The 21248-nt window shown below is 44.3% G+C and overlaps 1 protein-coding gene across 3 annotated transcripts in view; it reads right to left on the reverse strand.

Moving 5' to 3' along the window:
- ccdc102a (coiled-coil domain containing 102A) overlaps positions 1 to 21248 on the reverse strand; it is a 236746-nt gene that overhangs the window by 39614 nt on the left and 175884 nt on the right. For all 3 annotated transcript variants that reach the window (XM_059992451.1, XM_059992450.1, XM_059992448.1), the window contains one exon: positions 6492 to 6662. In XM_059992451.1, the coding sequence (XP_059848434.1) occupies positions 6492 to 6662 (171 nt within the window). The remainder of the gene's footprint in view (positions 1 to 6491; positions 6663 to 21248) is intronic.

Genomic DNA, 21248 nt, shown 5'->3' on the forward strand with positions numbered 1-21248 from the left:
AGGATACAAGGTTGCTTTGGCAAGTAAGGTGAAAATAAATCCAAAGGGTTTCTACAGTTATATTAATAGCAAAAGGATAGTGAGGGATAAAATTGGTCCCTTAGAGAATCAGAGTGGACAGCTATGTGTGGAGCTGAAAGAGATGGGGAAGATTTTGAACAATTTCTTTTCTTCGGTATTCACTAAGGAGAAGGATATTGAATTGTGTAAGTTAAGGGAAACAAGTAGGGAAGTTATGGAAACTATGATGATTAAAGAGGAGGAAGTACTGGTGCTTTTAAGGAATATAAAAGTGGATAAATCTCCGGATCCTGACAGGATATTCCCTAGGACCTTGAGGGAAGTTAGTGTAGAAATAGCAGGGGCTCTGACAGAAATATTTCAAATGTCATTAGAAATGGGGATGGTGCCGGAGGATTAGCATATTGCTCATGTGGTTCCATTGTTTAAAAAGGGTACTAGGAATAAACCTAACAATTATAGGCCTGTATGTTTGACGTCACTGGTGGGTAAATTAATGAAAAGTATTCTTAGAGATGGTACATATAATTATCTGGATAGACAGGGTCGGATTAGGAACAGTCAACATGGATTTGTGCGTGGAAGGTCTTGTTTGACAAATCTTATTTTTGGAAGAGGTTACTAGGAAAGTTGACAAAGCTAAAGCAGTGGATGTTGTCTATATGGGCTTCAGTAAGGTCTTTGACAAGGTTCCACATGGAAGGTTAGTTAGGAAGGTTCAATCTTTAGGTGTTAATATTGAAGTAGTAAAATGGAATCAACAGTGGCTGGATGGGAGGTGCCAGAGAGTAGTGGTAGATAACTGTTTGTCAGGTTGGAGGCCAGTGGCATCAGGGGTCTGTACTGGGTCCAATGTTGTTTGTCATGTACATTAATGATCTGGATGATGGAGAGGTAAACTGGATTAGTAAGTATGCAGATGAAACTAAGATAGGTGGCGTTGTGGATAATGAAGTAGGTTTTCAAAGCTTGCAGAGAGATTTAGGCCAGTTAGAAGAGTGGGCTGAAAGATGGCAGATGGAGTTTAATGCTGATAAGTGTGAGGTGCCACATTTTACTTTACTTGACTTTATTGTCACCAAATAAAATCACTTTATTTTGGTAGGAATAATCAAAATAGGGCATACATAGTAAATGGTAGGGCATTGAAGAATGCAGTAGAACAGAGTGATCTAGGAATAATGGTGCATAGCTCCCTGAAGGTGGAATATCATGTGGTTAGGGTGGTGAAGAAAGCTTTTGGTATGCTGGCCTTTATAAATCAGAGCATTGAGTATAGGAGTTGGGATGTAATATTAAAATTGTACAAGGCATTGGTAAGGCCAAATTTGGAGTATTGTGTACAGTTCTGGTTACCAAATTATAGGAAAGATGTCAACAAAATAGAGAGAGTACAGAGAAGATTTACTAGAATGTTATCTGGGTTTCAGCACCTAAGTTACAGGGAAAGGTTGAACAAGTTAGGTCTTTATTCTTTGGAGCGTAGAAGGTTGAGGGGGGACTTGATAGAGGTATTTAAAATTATGAGGGGGATAGATAGAGTTGATGTAGATAGGCTTTTTCCATTGAGAGTAGGGGAGATTCAAACAAGAGGGCATGAGTTGAGAGTTAGGGGACAAAAGTTTAGGGGTAACACGAGGGGGAATTTCTTTACTCAAGAGTAGTAGCTGTGTGGAAAGAGCTCCCAGTAGAAGTGGTAGAGGCAGGTTCGATATTGTCATTTAAAGTAAAATTGGATAGGTATATGGACAGGAAAGGAATGGAGGGTTATGGGCTGAGTGCAGGTGGGTGGGACTAGGTGAGAGTAAGCGTTTGGCACGGACTAGAAGGACCAAGATGGCCTGTTCCCGTGCTGTGATTGTTACATGGTTATAAATTCGATTATCAAACTGACTTCATTTTGCAGCTAACTAGCCACAGTCAGGAAAAGGTAATATAACCCAACAGAGTTGGCATATTATCAGTTCTCTGAATAATCACAATTCAAATAAGTGCAGTACAGAAAACTATTTAAACTAGTATACCTCTGTAGGCCCTTTGAAACAGTTCTCCAATGAGCAATGCTAATCCATACTTGTTCCAAATTTGTCTATTGTCGGGATTAAGTTGAGGTCTCACCATGTGGTTACCTCATAGCTACAAAACCAATAAATGTCAAAACTTGCTGTTGCTAAGTTCTAAGTCACAACATCAAGAGCTGGTGAGCATAGTGTGCTCCACTTTTCAGCCTTTACCCAATTTTAAAAATATCAGTAGGTATAATTTTTTAAGCCTATAATCAGGATTCTGCCTGCATTTGGAAAATGTCATCTGGGTTGGCATCAGAAAAGAGGCACAAAGTTGCCACTTAAACCCATCTCATTGATTAACTTCTAAACAGAAATGATGGGCCTGTTAATGAAGCAATGCTGGAACTCATGAAGTTAACAGCAGGTCATTTAGAACAGTGGTTCTCAACATGGACCATATGGCCCCCAGGGAGCCATGTCGTATTTTGTAGGGTCCACAGGTTAAAAAAAAACAAGAAACTGGAGGCCACAAGAGCTTTTTGATTAGGCAGACCAGAGAAAAAAAAGGTGAGTCGATTTAAAAGGTAGGGGAGGGGACAGAGAAACACAAGGTGATAGTTGAAACCGGATGGGAGAGGGATGAGAAATTCCTACCCCTCCTGGTTTCAACTAGTCCCTTGTGTTTCTCTCTCCCCTCCCTCACCTTTTAAACCTACACCTCATCGTTTTTTTCTCCAGTCCTGCTGAAAGGTCTCTGCCTGAAACGTCAACTGTACTTATTTCCATAAATCCTTTCTGGCCTGCTGAGTTCCTTCAACATTTTGTGTGCATTGCTTAACCAAAATATAAGGATAACAAAGGTTTTTTTCAGTTATACAAAGAGTAAAAGGGAGGTGAGAGTTGACATTGGACCACTGGAAAATGATGCTGGCAAGGTAGTAATAGGGAACAAAGAAATGGCAGATGAACTTAATGGGTACTTTGCATCTATCTTCACCGTGGAAGACACTAGCATTGTAGCATTTCTAAGTGATAAACGGATCGGAGAACAAATTGCCACTATTAAGTCTGACGTATTTTACCTACCAGATATAAAGACATAGAAACATAGAAAACCTACACCACAATACAGGCCCCTCGGCTCATGTTGCCATGCCAAACATGTACTTATTTTAGAAATTACCTACAGTTAACCATAGCCCAATATTTTTCTAAGCTCCATGTATCTATCCAGGAGTCTCTGAAAAGACTGTATCGTATCCATCTCCATCACCGGCATCGGCAGCCCATTCCACAACACTCACCACGCTCTGTGAAAAAAACTTGCCCCTGTCACCTCCTCTGTACCTACTTCCAAGCACCTTAAAACTGTGCCCTCTGGTGTTCACCATTTCAGCCCTGGGAAAAAGCCTCTGGCTATCCACACGATCAATGCCTCTCATCTTATACACCTCTATCAGGTCATCTCTCATCCTCCATCGCTCCAAGGAGAAAAGGTCGCATTCACTCAACCTATTCTCATAAGACATGCTCCCCAATCCAGGTAACATCCTTGTATATCTCCTCTGCACCCTTTCTATGGTTTCTACATCTGTAGTGAGGTGAACAGAATTGAGCACAGTACTCCAAGTGGGGTCTGACCAGGGTCCTATAAAGCTGTAACAATACATTTGAAAAACTATATTTATTAAACAAGCAGTTACAAGGAAAAAAACCACAATCTCATATCGGGCAAAGAGCCTATTACCACTTTCGTTGTAAATCTCAAACTTTTCAGCAGCAATATTGGGCATCATGAGTTTATGCAATTTCCTTCACTGGCAATTTATAAAATAGAATTGGAACATGATCATATGTTTGTATATCTTGATCATTTGAAAAAACTATATATTGATATGGAATTTTGGTTCAAAGACCCACTGGAGATGCATATTCCAAATATGCATCCATTTGGGTTGAATGTGTATGATAAACACAAAGTCCACTGCAGATGCTGTGGTCGAATCAACACGTACAAACAAGCTGGATGAACTCAGCAGGTCAGGCAACATCCGTTGAAATGAGCAGTCAACGTTTCAGGCCGAGACCCTTCGTCAGGACTGAAGGAGGGGGCAGGGGCCCTATAAAGAAGGTGGGGGGAGGGGGGAAGGTGACGGGTGAAAAACCAATCAGAGGAAAGATCAAGGAGTGAGGGAGGGGAAGCAGGGAGGGGACAGGCAGGAGAGGTGAAGAAGGAATGTAAGGGAAAAGCACTATGGATAGTGGAAGAAGGCAGAATCATGAGAGAGGTGATAGGCAACTGGAAGAGGAGGCAGAGTGAAAGTGGGATGGGGGAGGGGGGGGAATTACTGGAAGTTGGAGAATTTGGTGTCAATACCAAGGGGCTGGAGACTACCTTTACGGTATATAAGGTGTTGCTCCTCCAACCTGAGTTTGGCCTCATCAAGGCAGTAGAGGAGACCACGTAGGGACATATCCGAATGGTAATGTGAAGCAGAATTGAAGTTGAAATGAATGTGCATGACGTTGGCACCACATTGCAAGAATGTCTTATTGAATTGCAAAGTGACGTAACAGCTCAAGCCGAATTCAAATGCAACATGCAAAATTTCTGGATAACTAGTAATATCGAAATAAGGTTCCACAACTCTTTCTTTTTTATTGGATTTCCCATCTCTTTATCTAGTTGAAAGTAATTTTAGTCAAGTTCTTCACTTGCTATCAAAAGCTCATAACTGTCTTGATGTTGTGAAAAAGAGGTGATTTCCGATTATCTTTAACCAAGTTGTAACCAGATGGTCAAAAGCTCGCTGGTTTGCATCAATCACAAGGAACACACTAACTAACTGAAGTAATACCATTAAGCATCTGGGCAAGTGCCTGAATCACCAAAGTAGGCTACGTACAAGAACTGGCAAATGTGCTAAATGTGGCAGGGTACTTGATGTTCAACATGAACATGGACATGGAGGGATGGCTAATGGTCTGTTTAGAGACATTAAGGTATGAAGTACAAAAGTAGTACAAATGCATGATCACAGCACTTGGTAGAGTCCTGTATTATATGTTTAAGAAAGGACATCCTCATATTGAAGGCAGTGCAGAAAGGTTCATTTGTTGATTTGAAGGGTTTAATGTATACATAAATATTGATCTTGTTGGAGTTCAGAAGAATGAGAGATTATCTTATTCAAATATATAGGATTCTCAGAGGGGCTGAGAAAATATCTGCCTAAAGGAGGGTATCCAGAACTGATTATCAGAATAGGGGTAGAGATAAGGAATTTCTTATCTCATGGGGCCATGAATCTTTGGAATTTCCCACCCCAGAGAACTGTAGAGGAAGATATGCTGAATACATTGATACTGAAATCTGACAGAAACTAAAAGCAGAAAATGCTGGAAAAACTCAACAAGTCAGGCAGTATCTGGGGAAAGAGAAACAGCCAAAGGTTCAAGTTAAGACTCCTTTGTCAGAAATCCAACTCCTTTTAGTTTTCAGTCAGAAATAAAGTGAGGAGGAATATGTGGAACAATGTGAATTTCTCTGATTGGGAGAGAAAGACTGACTTACAAGGATAGTTATCAGCTCATTGAGCTTCTTAGCCTATGCGTCAATGGCAATATTGTGGGACATGTCAGCTTGATAGGTGTAAGAGGTTTGAGATGTTTGAGGAGATGGGGGAAAGTGGTAATGAAGCTAAGACTGGATAGGCACAATGTTATTGATTAGTGATGCAGGATTGGGAAATCAAGGGGTTTATATTTATTTGATGAAAATCTTGCTATTCTTAGTTGGCCTGGCCAATTTACGAAAAGTAGACACTCAAGTACCTTTGAGGTAAACAGTGCTGATGGTGTAACCCATAGCTCAAGAACAACATTCACACAAGTGCTGCCAAGAACATGGGAAAAGGTCTAAGAGTTTTACATCATAGCCTCAGAGGAATATGAACCCAAAGTCAAATAAAATGATTTGTATCAATTGAATGCACAAAAATAGAAACCAAATGGGAGGTATTTGACTTTGAAAGAATAAAAAAATCAAATTATTATTTAAATGGAATAAGATGACAAAAAGTTTAAGTACAGAGGGATCTGGAAGCCAAAGTGGTTAAATGGGAAAACAAAAGCAAAGGTGGTAGACATGATGGGGTTCTGCAGAAAAATGGGAAAATTCACAGCAATAGGGGCTCTGATCAGAGGGAACATAAATGAAATGGTTCTGATGGGAGCAGCTGAATGGAGAGAGAATGCTTCCTGATTCATGCACCTCAGCTCTTGCATTGTTAAAAAACTATTGAAAATGACATAAATATTAGCCACATTTTTAAAAGCTTAAAAAAACATTGAGGTATCTGAATAACGAACATCATTGAAATAAAATCTAAGTTAGCTTAATTTTCTGGCTATAGATCTGAAGCCCTGAACCACACTTGTGAAGAGAAGACACCATCATACCTCATCCTCCGCTAGTGTTAGCTCTTTCTTTAACTCCTCCACTCGCAGCCGCAGTTTCTTCACTTCAACTTCATGTTGTTCCACTCTTCTGTTTGCATGGGCCAATTCTGTCATCTTTTCCTGATACTGTTTCTTTAGTTTGGCATGAACATGCCTAAGATCTGACAACTCCTATGATAAAAATACATTACACACTCAATGAGTAATCCAACTATTTGTCAAAGTGCCATTCTAATAAAGTAAGTCTTAAATCTACTGAATACTATTAGGTGAGTCATTGAAAGATTGAATTAATTTTCCAGAAAATGTAGGTTGAATTATCCTGCCCTTAGCAGAATTTGAAATCAGAATAAAGTTTTGGAAATCTGCAATTATGCTCAACTAGGCTTGTCTACTGAAGCTATATGGGTGGACCTGAGGAATAAGAAAGGCATGACCACATTAATGGGATTATATTATAGACCATTCAGTAGTTAACAGGACTTAAAGGAGCAAATTTGCAGAAATGTTCGCAGACAGTTGAAAGAAATATAAAGTTGAGATGGTAGCTAACAGTAGCAACTTTCCACAGAAGATTACTAAAAAGCTAACAGTAGCAACTTTCCAACAGAAGATTACTAAAAAGGCAATACAGGGAGAAAAGATGAGGTACGAAGGTAAGCTAGCTAAGAATATAAAGGAGGATAGTAAAACCTTCTTTAGGTATGTGAGTGGAAAAAATTAGTTAAGACCAAAGTTGGGCCCTCGATGGCAGAAACAGGTGAATTTATTATGAGGAACAAGGAAATGGCAGATAAGTTGAACAGGTACTTTGGATCTGTCTTCACTAGGGAGGACACAAACAATCTCCCCGATATAATAGTGGCCAGAGGACCTAGTGTAACGGAGGAACTGAAGGAAATTCACATTCGGCAGAAAATGGTGTTGGGTAGACTGATAGGACTGAAGGCTGATAAATCCCCAGGGCCTGATGGTCTGCATCCCAGGGTACTTAAGGAGGTGGCTCTAGAAATCGTGGAAGCATTGGTAATCATTTTCCAATGTTCTATAGATTCAGGATCAGTTCCTGAGGATTGGAGGATAGCTAATGTTATCCCACTTTTTAAGAAAGGAGGGAGAGAGAAAATAGAGAATTATAGACCAGTTAGTCTGACATTAGTGGTGGGGAGATGCTGGAGTCAATTATAAAAGATGAAATAACGGCACATTTGGATAGCAGTAATAAGATCGGTCCGAGTCAGCATGGATTTACGAAGGAGCAATCATGTTTGACTAATCTTATGGAATTTTTTGAGGATATAACCATGAAAATGGACAAGGGAGAGCCAGTGGATGTAGTGTACCTGGACTTTCAGAAAGCCTTTGATAAGGTCCCACATAGGAGATTTGTGGGCAAAATTAAAGCACATGGTATTGGGGGTAGGGTAATCACATGGATAGAAAATTGGTGGGCAGACAGGAAACAAAGTAGGGATTAACGGGTCCTTTTCAGAATGGCAGGCAGTGACTAGTGGGGTATCGCAAGGCTCGGTGCTGGGACCACAGCTATTTACAATATACATTAATGATTTAGATGAAGGGATTAAAAGTAACATTAGCAAATTTGCAGATGACACAAAGCTGGGTAGTAGTGTGAAATATGAAGAGGATGTTAGGAGAATGCAGGGTGACTTGGACAGGTTGGGTGAGTGGGCAGATGCATGGCAGATGCAGTTTAATGTAGATAAATGTGAGGTTATCCACTTTGGTGGCAAGAACAGGAAGGCAGATTACTATCTGAATGGTGTCAAGTTAGAAAAAGGGAAAGTACAACGAGATCTAGGTGTCCTTGTTCATTAGTCACTGAAAGTAAACATGCAGGTACAGCAGGCAGTGAAGAAAGCTAATGGCATGTTGGCCTTCATAGCAAGGGGAGTTGAGTATAAGAGCAAAGAGGTCCTTCTGCAGTTGTACAGGGCCCTGGTGAGACCACACCTGGAGTACTGTGTTCAGTTTTTGTCTCCAAATTTGAGGAAGGACATTCTTGCTATTGAGGGAGTGCAGCGTAGGTTCACGAGGTTAATTCCCGGGGTGGCGGGACTGTCATATGTTGAAAGATTGGAGCAACTAGGCTTGTATACACTGGAATTTAGAAGGATGAGAGGGTATCTGATTGAAACATATAAGATTATTAAGGGATTGGACACGCTAGAGGCAGGAGAAATGTTCCCGATGTCGGGGGAGTCCAGAACCAGAGGCCACAGTTTAAGAATAAGGGGTAGGCCATTTAGAACTTTTCCACCCAGAGAATTGTGGATCAATGGAATGCTCTGCCTCAGAAGGCAGTGGAGGCCAATTCTCTGGATGCTTTCAAGAAAGAGTTAGATAGAGCTCTTAAAGATAGCGGAGTCAAGGGATATGGGGAGAAGGCAGGAACGGGATACTGACTGTGGATGATCAGCCATGATCACATTGAATGGCAGTGCTGGCTCAAAGGGCAGAATGGCCTACTCCTGCACCTATTGTCTATATGACTGGAATACCCATACAATAAAAGGGCTGGATAGGTTAAAGTTTGTCAAAAGTGTTCAGAAAAGTTTCCTTAAGCAATATAAGCACGTCCCAACAGAGAGTGTTTGATATTGGATTGTATTAGTGAAGGTGACAGAAGTGTGTGTAGGGAATATTTCTATAACTTTCAAGATAATTATGGAGAAGGACAGGTCTGGTTCTCAGGTTGAGATTCTAAATTGAAGAACAAAAAATTGTGATGGGATCAGGTGTAGATTGGGTCAGGATGTTTTCTAGCAAAGGGATGCTTGGTAAGTGAGAGGCTTTCAAAAGTGAAATTTTGTGAGTACCGAGATTATATGTCCTGTCAGAATTAAAAGCAAGGCCAATAGGTTTAGGGAATCTATGTTTTCAAGATGTTGAGGCCCTAGTTAAGAAGGAGGAGTTGCAAAGCAGGTATAGGCAGTAAGGAACAAATAAGGTACTTGAGGAGGATAAATATATACAAGATATTTAAGAGTGAGGGCTACAGAAGGAATGAGGTTACTCTAGCAGACAAGGTGAAGGAGAATCTCAAGGGTTCCCACAGATATATTAAGAGCAAAAGGATAGCAAGGGACAAAATTGGTCCTTTTGAAGATCAGCAGTTATCTATGTATGGAGTCGAAAGAGATGGGGGTGATCTAAAATGTTTGCATATTTTACCTACTCGGGAGATGGACACATAGAGTCTGTAGAACTAAAGCAAACACCAGTGAAGTCATGGGCCATGTATAGGTTACAGAGGAGGAGGTACTTGTATTGAGGAAAATTAGAGTAGATAAATCCCCAGGGCCTAACAAAGTAACCTCTTGGACTTTGTGAAAGACTACAGCAGAAATTGCAGGGGCCCTTAGCAAAGGTATGAAAATGTCTCTAGCCACAGGTAAGTTGCCAGACTATTGGAGGACAGCTAACATTATTCCATTGTTTAAGAAATGCTCGAGGGGTCAGCGGGAGACGCTCACGGAGTGAGTACTGTTTTAGATTCACTCCATAACCTTTACTTTTTTTAACCTTTGATCACCCTTATCCAACTTTTTACCTACACCAAAAGATTCTTGCTATTTTTTTGGACTTATCGTTAAGAGTTTATTGTGAATTTTTGAAGATATGCAAACAGAAATGGCTCTTAGATCTAAAGGACGAGAACCTGGGCGCAACCCGAACGGTAATGGAAAGAAGCAAGCTCATCCGCAACACACTGAATTAACTGATGAACTGTTTATGGAGGTTTTGGATTAAAAATTTGATGAACTACAACAATTTTTTAAACAAGATATAAAGGCTTTTCAAGATTATATGGTTAAGACGGATTTAGTAATTAACCAGCAGCAAGTTCTTATCGCATCTCTGCAAGAAGACGCTCGGAAACAAGATTTGACAATTGAAAAATTGCAACAGGATTTAATTTCGACCACTAAACTGGTGGAAACACTTAAAGCCAAGAGTGTCGACTTTGAGAATCGGTCCAGAAGACAGAACCTACGTATACTTGGTCTCCCAGACGGCATAGAAAAAGACGACCCTTCAAAATATTTTGCTCAACTTTTAAAAGATGCGTTTCCGTCGGTTTTTCCAGATAACCCTCCATTACTTGATCGCGCACATAGAATTTGGCGTCGATCATCGAGTGCTCCAGCTAAACCTTCGGTTGTCCGGTTTCATTATGTACACGACAAAGAACAACTTATTCGTGTGGCTCGGCGGGTAGGAATGGTTAAATTTCAAGATTACTATTTCTGTTTGGTTGAAGATTTTAGTCCTGAAGTTATGAAGAAAAGGCTTCTTTTTAAACCTCTGATGTCTCAATGTTATGAGAAAAATCTAAAACCTGCGCTCTTATACCCTGTGAAGCTCAGAATCTCTCCGCCGAATGCTCCACGCCAGGCTTTCCTTTCAACATCCGAAGCGAGAAGTTATCTGGAGGAGAACTTCCCTACTGCTACAGACACTAATCTCTAATAAATGAGTGATTCTGATCGTGTAAGATGGTTTTCGATTCCTCAAACCAGTACTCCGACCAGTTCGCCAGAATGTTATCGGAGTTCCCATCTATCATCACACTGCAGTTTTCCTCAACAGACCCCAAGCACGGCGTGATGCACCACATCCCCACACAGGGACATCCCCTTCATGCCCGGGCCCGCAGGCTACCGCCCAACAAGCTCCGCCTCGCAAAAGAGGAATTCAAGAAGGTGGAGGAGATGGGGATTGTGTGGCGTTCCAACAGCCCATGGGCCTCCCCACTCCATATGGTGCCTAAGTCTGCGGGAGGGTGGAGACCGTGCAGCAACAATAGGAGGCCGAACAACGCCACCACGTCTGCTCGCTATCCGGTACCACACATTTAGGACTTTGTGGCCAACCTGCATGGGACACACATCTTTTCGAAGATTGACCTGGTCCGGAGGCATCATCAGATCCCAGTCCACCCAGACGATGTACCCAAGACGGCCCTCATTATCCCCTTTGGCCTGTTCAAGTTCCTCAGGGCGCCGTTCGGGCTCAAAAATGCAGTGCAGACGTTCCAGCGCCTAATGGATGCAGTAGGGTGAGATTTGGACTTTCTGTTCATCTACCTGGATGACATACTTATTGCCAGCCGCTCCAGCCAGGAACATCTAGCACATTTACGCCTGCTCTGCCGCCTCCTAAGCGACTATGGTCAGGCAATCAACCCTGTCAAGTGCCAGTTCGGCCTACTCGCCATCGATTTCTTGGGACACCAGATCAACCGCCAAGGAGCTGTACCCCTGCCAGCAAAAGTTGAAGCCATCCGCCAATTTGCCAGTCCCAGTACTGTTAAATGCCTGCAGGAATTTGTTGGGATGGTTAACTTTTACCACCGTTTCCAGCCCTCAGCGGCCCGGATCATGCGGCCCCTTTTCGGCTTGATGTCCGGCAAGGTCAAAGAGGTCACCTGGACAGAGGAGGCGACGGCGGCTTTTGAACAAGCCAAGAACATACTAGCAAACGCCACGCTCCTCATCCACCCCCGGGTCGACATCCCCACTGCCCTCACTGTGGATGCCTCCGACACGGCAGTTGGCAGTGTGCTCGAGCAGCTCATCGAAGGCCAGTCTCGCTTTTTTCAGTCGGCACCTATGACCCCCGGAACTTAAGTACAGCGCTTTTGACAGGGAGCTGCTGGCCCTGTACCTTGCCATCTGCCGCTTCAGGTATTTCCTAGAAGGGAGGGAGTTCACGGTCTTCATGGACCACAAGCCCCTCACTTTCACGTTTACCAAAGTGTCGGACCCATGGTCGGGCTGCCAGTAATGCCGCCTGTCGTACATCTCGGACTTTACCACCACCATCAAGCACATCTCCGGGAAGAACAGTGTGATAGCCAATGTGCTGTCACGCACCTCCATCCAATCACTGTACTCTCTGTCTCCGGGGGTGGATTATGCAGCGTTAGCTAAGGCACAACGACTGGACAGCGAGATGCCGGCGTACCGAACCGCAGTCTCAGGACTCCGCCTCGAAGACATACCCATGGGGCCCAAAGGTACTGAGCTCCTTTGCTATGTGTCCACTGGGCAACCCCGGCCCATTGTCCCGACCGCTTGGAGGCGCCGTGTTTTTGACGCCTTGCACGGTTTAGCCCACCCTTCCATCCGGGCGACCATCCGGCTGATCGCAGACAGGTTTGTGTGGCACGGCCTGCGCAAGCAGGTCGGGCACTGGGCCAGGACATGCACACACTGTCAAACCTCCAGAAATCCAGAGGCACGTGAAGGGCCCACTGCAACCATTCCAACCGACACATAGGAGGTTCGGACATGTCCACGTGAACATCGTCGGCCCACTGCCGGTTTCGAGAGGAGCGAGATACCTGTTCACCATGGTTCACGAGGTGGCCGGAAGCTATCCCACTCGCTGACACGGCCACGGAGACATGCGCCAGAGCCCTGATCGCCACGTGGGTAGCACGGTTCGGACTTCCAGCCCACGTCACTTCAGACAGGGGTGCGGAGTTCTTTTGTCTGCACTGGCACAACTCCTCGGAAACCAGCTTCACCGAACGACTGCTTACCACCCGCAGTTTAACGGCCTGGTGGAACGTTTCCACAGGCACTTGGGGTCAGCCCTGATGGCACACCTCCGAGGGCCAGACTGGATCGACCAAGTCCCCTGGGTGCTGCTTGGCATCCGCACGGCACCCAAGGAGGACCTGGCTGCATCATCGGCCAAACTTGTTTACAGTGCCCAACTCATAGTTTGTGCCAGCACCCCGTGGCCAGGAGGACACACCTTCGGCGGTCCTAGCTAAACTCCGGGAGCGGCTCGGAACACTTGCCCCAGTCCCGACGTCCCATCACGGAACAACACCCTCTTTCGTGCCCAAGGACCTACAACAGAGCAAGTATGTTTTTGTACGCCTAGGCACGCACAGACCACCCCTGCAGCGACCATACGAAGGACCCTACAAGGTGGTGCATCATAATGGGACGACCTGCGTTCCCGACATCGGCAGTTGTGAAGAGACTTTTACCACTGACCGTCTCAAACCGGCGCATCTAGACCTTGAATGCCTGGTTGCGATGCCACCCCCATGACGACGAGGCCTGCCACTAAAAGAACTGACAGTGTGCAGGCTGTGGACTCTGCACCTCCTAGTGCCGGTTCTGCGGGGGCCGCTCGCCCACGCGGCAAGCGAACCAACATGACTTCAATTTGGGTGCTTTCTCAATTATCTTTTTTGCATTATATTATTATTGTATGTTTATTTTCGCACTGTATTAATTTTTTTATTTTGGTTTGGAGTTTTTTTCTTATCTGTAGTGTTGTAGAAAATGCATTAAAAAAACAATTAAAAAAGCGAACCAGCTGCAGCAGTCGCAGGCGAGTCTGCAGTCAGCGGCAACCGAGAGGGCTCTGAATGCAGGGCAGATGTCGGCCCGGAAGCCGACGTCACTTCCGCCCCGCAGAGAGTCGGGGGTGCTGGGAGCGGGCACTTAAGCGAGTAAACAGTTCAACCAGACCCTGCTCGACTCAGTGTGTTGCTTTCACTCGTTGCGTATCAGCGCGACCACACCATTTTACTTACCACGGGAATTCACCACTGTCCTCATAGTCGTTGTCTACACTCCCCTCAGCGCTAATGCTAAGGAGGTGCTCTGTGAACTATATGGGGCTATTAGCAACCTGCAGAACACACACCCTGATGGACTGTTTATTGTCACTGGAGATTTTAACCACGCGAACCTCAAGTCAGTGCTCCCCAAATTACATCAGTCTATGGACTTTGCAACGAGGGGGGAGAATGTGTTGGACTTTGTTTACACAAACATCCCCGACTCGTACCGGGCAGAGCCCCGCCCCCACCTCGGTTACTCAGACCACATCTCTGTTATGCTAATCCCAGTATACAGACCGCTCGTCAAGCGCTCCAGACCAGTTCAGAAGCAGGTGAAAACCTGGCCAGCAGGAGCCATCTCTGCTCTTCAAGACTGCTTTGAGCACACTGACTGGCACATGTTCAGGGAGGCTGCAACCGATGGCGACTCTACCAACTTAGAGGAGTACACGACATCAGTGATTAGCTACATTAGCAAATGCATTGACGACATCATTACATGCACTAACCAGAAGCCATGGATGACCACAGAGGTGCATGCGCTGCCAAGGACCCGTGACTCTGCCTTCAGAGCAGGCGATAAGGCAGCCCTAACAACAGCAAGGGCCACACTGTCCCGGGCCATCAGAGAGGCAAAGCGTGCACACGCCCGGTGAATCCACAGCCACTTCCAGGACAGCGGCGACACGCTGCGCATATGGAAGGGCATGCAGGACATCATCAAATACAGGCCAGCATCACCTGACTGTGCAGGTGATGCCTCCCTCCCAGATGCGCTAAACAATTTCTACACTCGTTTTAAGGCGGAAAATGAGGAGGCGGCGAGGAAGTCCACCCCTCCTCCAAATGGCCGGGTGCTGTGTCTCACCGTGGCCGATGTGAGAAGAATCCGGTGCACAGTCAACCCACGGAAGGCTGCTGGACCAGACAATATTCCTGGCAGAGTGCTTAGATGATGTGCAGACCAGCTAGCAGATGTTCTCACTGACATCTTTAACATCTCCCTGAGCAGCACCATCATTCCAACGTGCTTCAAGGCCGCCACCATCATCCCGTGCAGAAGAAGTCTTCAGTGTCCTACCTAAATGACTACCGTCCCGTTGTACTCACATCATGAAGTGTTTCAAGAGGCTCATCATGAGGCACATCAAGACCCTGCTGCCCCCCTCACTGGACCCACTGCAGTTCGCGTACCATCCCAACCGTTCAACAGACGACACCATTGCCATCACCCTCCACCTGGCCCTAACCCACTTGGACAAAAAAAGACACGTACGTTTGAATACTATTCATAGACTTCAGTTCAGCTTTCAACACAATCATCCCTCAGAAACTGATTGGAAAGCTGAGCCTACTGGGCCTTAACACCTCCCTCTGCAAATGGATACTAGACTTCCTGACTGGGAGACCTCAGTCAGTCCGGATCGGGAGCAGCATCTCCAACACCATCACACTAAGCATGGGGGCCCCCAGGGCTGTGTGCTCGGTCCACTGCTGTTCACTCTGCTGACCCACGAATGTGTTGCAACACACAGCTCAACACATTATCAAGTTCACTGACGACATGACCGTGGTGGGTCTCATCAGCAAGAACGACGAGTCAGCTTACAGAGAGGAGGTGCAGCAGCTAACAGACTGGTGCAGAGCCAACAACCTGTCTCTGAATGTGAACAAAACAAAAGAGATAGTTGTTGACTTCAAGAGGGCAGAGTGACCACTCTCCGCTGAATGTCGACGGCTCCTCGGTAGAGATCGTTAAGAGCACCAGATTTCTTGGGATTCACCTGGCGGAGAATCTCACCTGATCCCCCAACACCAGCTCCATAGCAAAGAAAGCCCAGCAGGGTCTCTACTTTCTGCGAAGGATGAGGAAAGTCCATCTCCCACCCCACATCCTCAACACATTCTACAGAGGTTGTACTGAGAGCATCCTGAGCAGCTGCATCACTGTCTGGTTCAGAAATTGCACTATCTCGGATCGCAAGACCCTGCAGCGGAGAGTGAGGTCAGCTGAGAAGATCATCGGGGTCTCTGTTCCTGCCATTACAAACGTTTACACTACACACTGCATCTGCAAAGCAAACTGCATTGTGAAGGACACCATGCACCCCTCATACAAACTCTTCTCCCCCTGTCATCTGGGAAAAGGCAATGAAGCATTCAGGCTCTCACGACCAGACTACATAACAGTTTCTTCCCACCAAGCCATCAGACTCCTCAATACCCAGAGCCTGGACTGAGACCAACTTACTGCCCTCTACTGTGCCTATTGTCTTGTTTATTATTTATTGTAATGCCTGCACTGTTTTGTGCATTTTACACAGTCCTGGTTAGGTCTGTAGTCTAGTGTATTTTTTTTTTCTGTGTTGTTTTTACGTGGTTCAGTGTAGTTTTTGTACTGTTTCATGCAACACCACAGTCCTGAAAAAAGTCTAATTTTTACTGTGTACTGTATCAGCAGTTATGGTCGAAATGACAATAAAAAGTGACTTGACTTGAGATGTACCCCAGGCTACTGTGGGAGGTGAGGGAGGAGATTGCTGAGCCTCTGGTGATGATGTTAGCATCATCAATGGTGGCGCGGGAGAGGTTCTGGAGAATTGGAGGGTTGCAGATGTTGTTCCCTCATTCAAGGAAGGGAGTAGAGACAGCCCATGAAATTATAGACCAGTGAGTCTTACTTCAGTGGTTGGTAGGATTTATAAACTTTTGGAGAGACATAATATGATTAGGAATAGTCAGCATGGCTTTGTCAAAGGCAGGTTGTGCCTACGAGATAACTGAATTTTTTGAGGATGTGACTGAGCACATTGATGAAGGTACAGCAGTAAATTTAGTGTATATGGATTTCAGCAGGGTACTTAGTAAGGCTTATTTAGAAAGTAAGGAAACATGGGATCCAAGGAGACCTCCATTGGGTGGCCGCGTATGCTTTTTAGTCAATTCTCGTTGGTGCACGGATGTTGGGATTTCGCTGACTTCTTATTCTCCTGACTTAGAACAACTAACAATTAAGTGTAGATCATTCTACTTGCCTTGGAGTTCTCATTTGTGATTCTGACCACAGTTTATGTACTGCCAGCGGCCGACTATAAGCAAGTATTTGTGAAATTACATGATGCTGTCTTAAACAAGAAATGGTCCATACCAAAGCATTTCAAATTAAGTTGGTGACTTCAATCAGGCCTGTTTGAAGAAAACTCTGCCCAATTATCACCAGCACATAACCTATAGCACCAGAGGGCCCAATACACTAGGCCACTGCTACACTACAATAAGGAATGCCTACTGTTCCTTCCCAAGACCTCTTTTTGACAAGTCAGATCATTTGGTTGTACTCCTACTACTTACATACAGACACAGCCTAAAGAGCAAGGCTCCAGAGATCAAGACAACTAAGAGGTGGTCGTGGAAGGCCGAGGAACAGTTACAGGATTGCCTTGAATCAATGGACTGTTCAAGAACTCATCTGAGGACCTGAATGACTACACCCGGATAGTTATAGACTTCATTAAAACAACAGTGGATGAGAGTGTTTACATGAAAGCATTCAGGGTTTTCCTTAATCTGAAGCCTTGGATGAACGATGAAATCTGGAATCTACTGAGAGCCAGATCACAGGCATTCAAGTCTGGAGATGAAGAATGCTACAAGTAGTACAGATATGATCTCCAGAAAGCCATCTCAAGGGCAAAGTGGAGATTCCAGACTGGACAGGAATTAACGAGGGATGTTAGAATACCTTAACCCCTTGCAAAGCTAAATGTTACCACATAGGGAACAGCAGAGCTTCACTTTCAGATGAGCTCAATGCCTTCTATGCTCGATGGGAAGAACCATCGTGCACCCCCATGTCTCTTGATAATCCTTTGGACTCAGTACTTAATGATGACATGCAGGTTGCCTTCAAGAGAGCGAATCCAAGGAAAGTACCTGGTCTGCATGAAGTACCTGGATGAATACTGAAGACCTGTGCTGAGAATTGGCTGCTGTATTCACAATTATCTTCAACCTCTTTCTCCAGCAGTATGTTGTATCCACCTGCTTCAATCCAGTGCCCAAGAAGAGCGTGGTAACCTGTCCAAACGACTATCACCCAGTGACATTTACGTCCACAGTGATGAAGTGTTTTGAGAGGCTGGTGTTGAAGCATATCAGCTCCTGTCTGATTTGTGACTTGGATCCACTTCTATTCACCTACCAAAGTAACAGCAATCTCGTTGGCTCTTCACACAACCCAAGAACATCTGCACAGCAAAGATGCATATATCAGGATGCTCCTTATTAATTACAGCTGGGCACTTAACAGCATCACCTCCTTACACTAATCAGTAAACTCCAAGACCTTGGCCTCAGTATCCCCTTGTGCAGTTGGATCCTGGATTTCCTCACTTGTGGGCTATATGTGGGCTATATCAAAGGGGGTGATTAATCAGCAAATAGGAAGAAGATTGAAAATTGGCTGAATGGTGCAATAACAACAACCTCTCATTCAATGTCAATAAGACAAAGGAACAGATAGCAGATTTCAGGAGAGGGAAACCAGAAGTCTATAAGCCAGTAACCATTGGAGGATCAGAGGTAGAGAAGGTCAGTAACTTTAAACTCCTGGTTGCCACTATCTCAGAGGCCCTGTCCTGGACCCATCATAAAAATATTACTGTGAAGAAAGCACAACAGCACCTTTACTTCCTCAGGAGTCTGCGGAGGTTCAACAGGTCATCGAAAAGCTTGGCAAACTTCTATAGATGTGTGGTGCAAAGTGTAAGTGGTTGCATTATGGCCTGGAATGGGAACACCAATGTCTTTGAGTGGAAAATCCTAAAAGGTAGTGAATTTGGCCCATTACGTTACGAATAAAACCCTTCCAACCATCAAGCACATCTACCTGAAACATTGCTATACACATCTACATGAAACATTGAAGGCAGCATCCATCATCAAAGATCCTCATCACCCAGGCCATGCTCTTTCAAGAAGAGTTACTACCCCTCAATCATCAGGCTCTGGAACAAAAGGGGATAGCTACACTCATTTAAGGACTGTGTTATATTGTTATTTCATGCTCATTATTTATTGCTATTTACATCTGCATTTGCAGTCTGTTTAGTTTACAATTCCTAATGTTTACAGTTTACAGTTCCTGTTCTATAGATTTGCTAAGTATGACCGCAGAAAAAGAATCCCAGGGTTGCATGTGGAGCCATGTATGTAGTCTGACAATAAATTTACTTTGAGCTATGAGAGAAAGGTTAGGAGTTTATTACTGAAGTGTAGCAGAATAAGGGGAGATTTGATAGAGGCATACAAAATTATGAGGGATATACAGGTGTCCCCTGCTTTCTGAACGTTTGCTTTACGCAACTTTGCTTTTATGAAAAACTTACATTAGTATCTGTTTTTGCTAACCAAAAGAGGATTTTTGCTTTTACGAGAAAAGACGTTGGTTTTAAACTTGTGCTTACCACGTGAAAGACTACCACGACCATGAAGCCTTGCGCGGGCAGGTGTGTGCGCATGTGTGGACAGGCCGATTTTTTTCTACAAATCGGTTTTGGATCAATCTTCCCGATTCTGGTAAGTGAAACTACACCGTATATACATTATTTCTACTTTATATAGCTGTGTAGTTAGCATATCATTCCTGCTTTACTATATGTTAGTGTTATCTTAGGTTTTATGTGCTATTTGGTGGGATTTGGTACATTAATTTTTGGGTCTGGGAACGCTCAAAAATTTTTTCCCATATAAATTCATGGTAATTGCTTCTTCGCTTTACGCCATTTCAACTTACGAATTGTTTCATAAGAATGCTCTACCTTCAGATAGCAGGGGGAAACCTGTAAATAGCTAAATGCAAGCAGGTTGGGTGACACTAGACGAAGGGGCATAGGTTAATGGTGAAAATAAAATATTTAAGAGGATTGTGAGGGTAAACTTCATCACTCAGAGGGTGGTGAGAGTGTGGAATGAGCTGCCAGTGAAAGTGACAGATGTGGGTTCAATGAGTTTGTATAAGTACATTGACTGGAGGGTATGGAGGGCTCCGGTCCAGGTGTGAGTTGATAGGACTAGGCAGAATAATAGCTCGGCAGACTGGATTGGCTGAAGAGCTTGTTTCTGTGCCATAGTCTCTGCAATAGTGAATAAGTAATCCAATCATCTTGAAAAGGTCAGAAGACCATAAGACATAAGAGCAGAATTAGGCCATTCAGCCCATCAAGTCTGCTCAGCCATTCTAGCATGACTGATAACAGATCCCACATAACCCCATAACTCTGCCTTCTTGCCAAATACTTTGATGCCCTGACCGATCAGGAAATGATCAACTTCCGCCTTAAATATACCTAAGGGTTTCACCTCCACTCCAGTTGGTGGCAGAGCATTCCACAAATTCACAACGTTCTGGCAAAAAGAATTCATCCTTACCTCTGCTCTAAAAGGACACACCTCAATTTTGAGGCTGTGCCCTCTAGATCTGGATACCCCCACCATAGACGGCCCTTCAAGCCTGCACCGCCATTCAGTATGATCATGGCTGATCATAGGAAACATACTCTCTACATCCACCCTATTATCTAGTCCTTTCAACGTTCAGTAGTTTTCAATGAGATCCCCATGCATTCTTCAAAATTCCAGTGAGTACAGGCCCAAAGCTGCCAAACACACCTCATATGTTAACCCCTTCATTCCCGGAATCATCCTCGTTACCTCCTCTGGACTCTCTCCAATGACAACACATTCTTTCTGAGATATGGGGCCCAAATCTGTTCACAACACTCAAAGTGTGGCCTGAATAGTGTCTTATAAAGGCTCACCATTATCTCCTTGCTTTTATATTCTATTCCCCTTGAAATAAATACCAATATTGCACTTGCCTTCTTTACCACAGACTCAACCAGTAAATTAACCTTCTGGGAGTCTTGCATGGGGACTCCTAAGTCCCTCTGCACCTCTGATGTTTGAACCTTCTCCCCAATTAGATAGCAGTCCACACTATTGTCCTTTTTACCAAAACGCATTATCATACATTTCCCAACACTGTATTCCATCTGCCACTTTTCCACCGGCAGTTTTTTGCCCATTCTTTCAATGTGTCCAAGTCCTGCTGCAAACACATTGTTTCCACAGCACTACCTACC

Source organism: Hypanus sabinus, chromosome 17 (genome assembly GCF_030144855.1).
Source record: "Hypanus sabinus isolate sHypSab1 chromosome 17, sHypSab1.hap1, whole genome shotgun sequence".
Classification (NCBI taxonomy): domain Eukaryota; kingdom Metazoa; phylum Chordata; class Chondrichthyes; order Myliobatiformes; family Dasyatidae; genus Hypanus; species Hypanus sabinus.